Here is a 4937-nt window from a genome sequence, read left to right as displayed (position 1 = left end):
CTGGAAGGAGAAGGTGATCGAGACTTGCTACTGCGCAGGTAGGGCAGTGGAGATTTTGACTTAGATCTTGAATGTGACCTGGAGTGGGACCTGAGTGAAAGAGATTATAAATAACAACAACAACAATAATAATAATAATAATAATAATAATAATAATAATAATAATAATAATAATAATAATAATAATAATAATAATAATAATAATAATAATAATAATACAGAAACAAAACATCAGGACTTATGAATGTATATAACATACAGAAAATAGCACTTTTGAACGAAAAGCAGTTAGATTATTTGGGCCAGATATGGTCAGTTTGAATACTAAAGGGTTAATGACAGTTATTTGACTAAACTCATCTTATTTTAAAAATTAACAAAAACAAAGGAAGTGTATTTCAACAGAAATATTGTAACAGAAGGGGTTAAAACAAAACAACAAACAATGGACCCCCATCTGTAGTAAGCTGATGGAGGGAAGTTAACATATGTTTATTACTCAGGAATGTAATGAAGATCTATCCAAAGACTTGGTTTTCAGCGACAACATTGTCCATAATATTGGTATCTGAACCTCTCATAACAGGTAAGATACCTTTTTTTTTTTTGATTGAATGCTAAAAAGTGTTCTACTCACAAACATAATAAAAGACTTGCAACAAACTGGAACAGCTGACCACTGGATTGGCTGTCCATGTGGTTGACATATTCCCCTCATTTTAGTAACAACAACAACAACAATATACTTTTTAGAAACAAGAGGGATTATTAGTGAAGGGATTTAGTAGAGGTGAGTACTGTACAGTGAAGGTGAATACAGAACGCCAGTACGACTGAAGTGAGTAGTGTACAGTAGAGATGAGTATGGTATGACAGAAGTGGGTACAGTACAGTCAAGGTGGGTACTGTATGTCAGAGGTGAGTACAGTACGACAGAGATGGGTAGTGTACAGAGGTGGGTATAGTACAACAAAAGTGAGTACTGATTGGAGAAGTACGAGGGGCTGCTGAAAAAGTTCCTGGCTTTGGGTAAAAGAAAATACAGGAGGATCAATTAGTTATGATTTTATTGAGGATATTTCTCTCTCAGATTCACAGACTTACTGCAGCAGTCCTTCAATTTTTCTAAGCCCTGTAAAAGAACTAAGAAAGTCGGGTCTCTAACCAGGCCTTTCGCGGCACCTTTAAAGCCAGGAACTTTACAGCACCCCCTTCTACAATATTACTCAGTGGTAACTTGAACAATGCTACTCAAATTGGCAGAGGAAAACTCCTACATTACCCTCAGTGGTGGTAAAAGGTCATATGTTGTCCATAGTAGCAGGCAAAGGGCCCACAATGCTCAGATGTTGGGGAAACTTATTATTGTCCTCCCTCCCCGCCAATAGCAAAAGAAATGTAGACAAAAGCTGTTTGTACCTCTTAGCATCATACCTTCTACGAGATCGTGTTCGTGGTGAGTTGGAACGTGACCGAGGTCTTGGAGGCGGAGAACTTGACCGACCTCGGAAGCGGTCGGACGGCTGGTGTTTCTCTTTCTCTTTCTCCTTCTCCAGTTCTCGGTCTCGGATCTTCTTAGCTTTCTGTTTCGCCTTGAGGAACTCATAGAGGCCTAGTTTCTCCCAGCCCTCGCTGAAACAACAAACAACAACATCAATAATACAACAAATCTTAATCAAGGAAATTCTATGCAATCATTCAACCAGCTAGAAATAGCAGCTAAAACTCTGTTAAATCACACAATACCACATTAAAAAAGGACACACTAGATACATTATGTCTGGAAACAGGACGATCATAGTTACAATGTCTTTTATCAGCGGTCTGTCTAAGAGATGACCTTGGGCTAAACAACAACTACAGTAACATTAACAAAGACAGGCTTCTTTCAGTTTCCGTCTACCAAATCCATTCACAAGGCTTTGGTTGGTCCAAGGCTATAGTAGAAGATAGTGGTCCAATGTGTTGCACAGTGGGACTGAACCCATAACCATGGGTTCAAATTTTTAACCACATACCCATGCCTGTACCTATACATGCACACACACACGTGTATTAGTTAGAAGAGAAGACAGTGTCCCTAATCCTTTACAGGGTCTCTGGGACTACTAGGATAGAGTGTGGTGGAGGAGTTATGAATATCCTCAAACCAGAGTCCAAGCCTGAATCTCTACAACAAATAGATTTCCACTAAAGATACACCTGAGATGATAGGTGTTGGTGTTAAACTGGCTGATGGTGGGATTTGAACTCAGAACGCAATGAGTCATAACAAGCACCACAAGACATCTGACCTGGCTTGGTTCAAGGTTGTTATAGTTCTACCGGTCCAGTATCCTCGGGCTGGAAGAACTATAAACTTTGTCTTCATTTCTTTCTTTCAGGGACTGAATCCCTGAAAGGATAAGACAAAGTTGACTTCGCCAGGATTTGAACAGGGATCACAGAAAACCAGAACAAACACTGCCAAGCATGCTATCCAATGTTTTGGCAACTCCTGTTGTGACGTGCGTGACAAAAGTGGATGCGACATTTTCAAGACAAATATTTTCCTGTCTCTTCCAGTGTAGATCTGGAAGAAATCGTCCCAATATCAACATCTTGTTGAAAATGAATCATTTCAACATATCTTTACAGGTATATAGGGATTTTGCATAGGATCCTTAACATTTTGGAAAGCATGCTTTGGTTAAACCTTTTCAGTATGGAAATCAAATATATCCACCCAAAATTTCAATACCCTTAACTGTGGGAAAGCAGCTTTATATACCAATCTATGTTTTATTGAGGAATGTCATTTTTGGAACTAATTTTTTTGTTGTGGTACGTCAAGTTTATTGAGGCAACGTGACTTGCAGAAAATACCAATTCTATTTTTTGGTAGATATTTAACATTCATTAGTGGAATAACCATGAAATTCAAATTTTGAAGTGCTATATGTATGTGTAATGTTATATATGTGTGTATGTGTGCTGAAATGTGTGTGTGTGTGTGGAGGTAATGTGCAATTACATGTGAGTGCCTGTGCTGAAATAGGTATGTGTATGAACGTCTGTACTATTACATATGCGTATTTGTGTTGAAGTGTGTATGTGTATGCATGTATGTATGTATACTATTACATGTGTATATGCACAGTTACATGTATCTGTATATGTGTCGGGGTGTAATATATATACATATATATTTATGTAGAAAGGTAAGGAGTACTGTTAGATGTGTGTGTATGTGCAGAGCTGAAATGTGTGCGAAGCATGTCAGTGCACAATCGTCCCCTGTGAAGCATGTATGTGTTGAAGTAAAGCTGACTCACCTGTCCCTCGGCCTGTCATGTGACGGGGCACTATAGAAGGCTTCCACAGCTGCTAGTAGTCGCTCACTTGGTGGCATTGGAGGGGGCAATCGGATGTCCTTGGGATCGAGGGCCTTGTAATCACAGTCCTCCAACTGGAACAACAGAAACAGGAGGGCAGACAGGCTTTAGTGGACATCATCATTAGGAGAGGGAGGTTTGGTCTCATCATTGATGAGATAATAACATATGACAAACAGTGAGAGGAAAGGAGAGAAATGAAGAAAGACAGAGCAAGAGAGTGTGATGGTGTTTAAGAGAGGGAGAAAAGGGTATGGCTACAGAACAGGGTGAAAGATGGTTTAGAGCAGAGGTTCTCAAAGTGGATGGTACAGCCACACCCGGTGGAGTGGGTGTGTGTGGAATGGAATGATCCAAGGGGGTATTGAAGAAAAGTGGGGTGAAAATGGGATGGTCAAAAGGGGACGATGGATGTGAAAAGAACCCAAAATAATGGGTTAAATAGGTCAAGTTTTATTTGTGAAATACAGTAATTTTGAATTTGTTACAGAGTTGTGTTTGTGCTGAGAGGGTTGCTAGGAATGTAGCCTGAGTGCCAAGGGGGTGGCAGCCAGAGAAAGTTTGGGAACCACTGATTTAGAGTGTATGTGTATATCATGTGGGAGGAGGGGGAGAAAGAGAGAGAGAGTGTTTGTATGTGTGTATGAATGTTAATGAAATAGTTAAGAGAGAAAGAGAGATGGTAAGGAGACAGGGTTGAAGGGAAAGAAAATGAGTGAATGTAAAAAGAGAGAGAGAGAGAGAGAGAGAAAGAGAGAGAGAGAACAAGAGAGAGAGAGACTTACGTTAACCAAAAGAGACATTAATCCAGCTGGGAGTTCATAGTAAGGGACAGATGGGGTGAGGTCCATTTCTGTGGGTAGAGGTATTGGTGGTGGAGCCTGAGGGAAACCAGGAGGTGGTTTACTGAAGTCAGGCATTGGGAGTGGGGCTGATGGGTGAGGGGTAGGTGGTCCACGGAACTCCAGGGGTAGCGGAGGCAATAAACCTGGAAATACAAAGAAACAATGTTGGAACAATGTGGATGTGTGTGAGACACAGACGTATACATACACATACATGTAGATAGTTCCACACATACACAAATACACGCATACACACTACTACAAACACATGAGTTGGTAAACTAAATCACACACACATACACATTGATACAGATACATAGGAATGTAAATTACACACACACACACACACAAACAATGTAATTATATACAAACACACAATGATGAAGATAATTTCATACACATCAGCACAAATACACATACACAGACAGACAGACAGACATAAGTATATTAACTTACCATGGCCATAATCAATCAGCTGAGGGGGTGGAGGTTGATTGGGGCCAGGTCCATGGGCTGGTCCCGGTCCATGTGTGGGGCCAGGTCCATGGGCTGGACCCTGCCCATGGACTGGGCCTGGTCCGTGGGCTGGACCTGGCCCTTGGGCAGGACCAGGCCCTTGAGCTGGACCCGGTCCATGAGCTGGACCCGGTCCATGAGCTGGACCCGGTCCATGAGCTGGACCCGGTCCATGAGCTGGACCCGGTCCATGAGCTGGACC

General features: G+C 41.3%; 1 protein-coding gene across 1 annotated transcript in view; it reads right to left on the bottom strand.

Moving 5' to 3' along the window:
* The window catches only part of LOC128250638 (calcium homeostasis endoplasmic reticulum protein-like), a 36329-nt gene that overhangs the window by 3706 nt on the left and 27686 nt on the right, over nucleotides 1–4937 (bottom strand). The window contains exons 10-14 of the mRNA XM_052976151.1: nucleotides 4676–4937; nucleotides 4160–4362; nucleotides 3315–3448; nucleotides 1420–1632; nucleotides 1–90 (exon numbers count right to left, since the gene is read on the bottom strand). Coding sequence (XP_052832111.1) covers nucleotides 1–90; nucleotides 1420–1632; nucleotides 3315–3448; nucleotides 4160–4362; nucleotides 4676–4937 — 902 coding nt within the window. The remainder of the gene's footprint in view (nucleotides 91–1419; nucleotides 1633–3314; nucleotides 3449–4159; nucleotides 4363–4675) is intronic.

This window comes from Octopus bimaculoides, chromosome 23 (genome assembly GCF_001194135.2).
Source record: "Octopus bimaculoides isolate UCB-OBI-ISO-001 chromosome 23, ASM119413v2, whole genome shotgun sequence".
Classification (NCBI taxonomy): domain Eukaryota; kingdom Metazoa; phylum Mollusca; class Cephalopoda; order Octopoda; family Octopodidae; genus Octopus; species Octopus bimaculoides.
The sequence above is the reverse complement of the archived record's forward strand: the minus strand, read 5'-3'. Positions and strand labels throughout refer to the sequence as shown.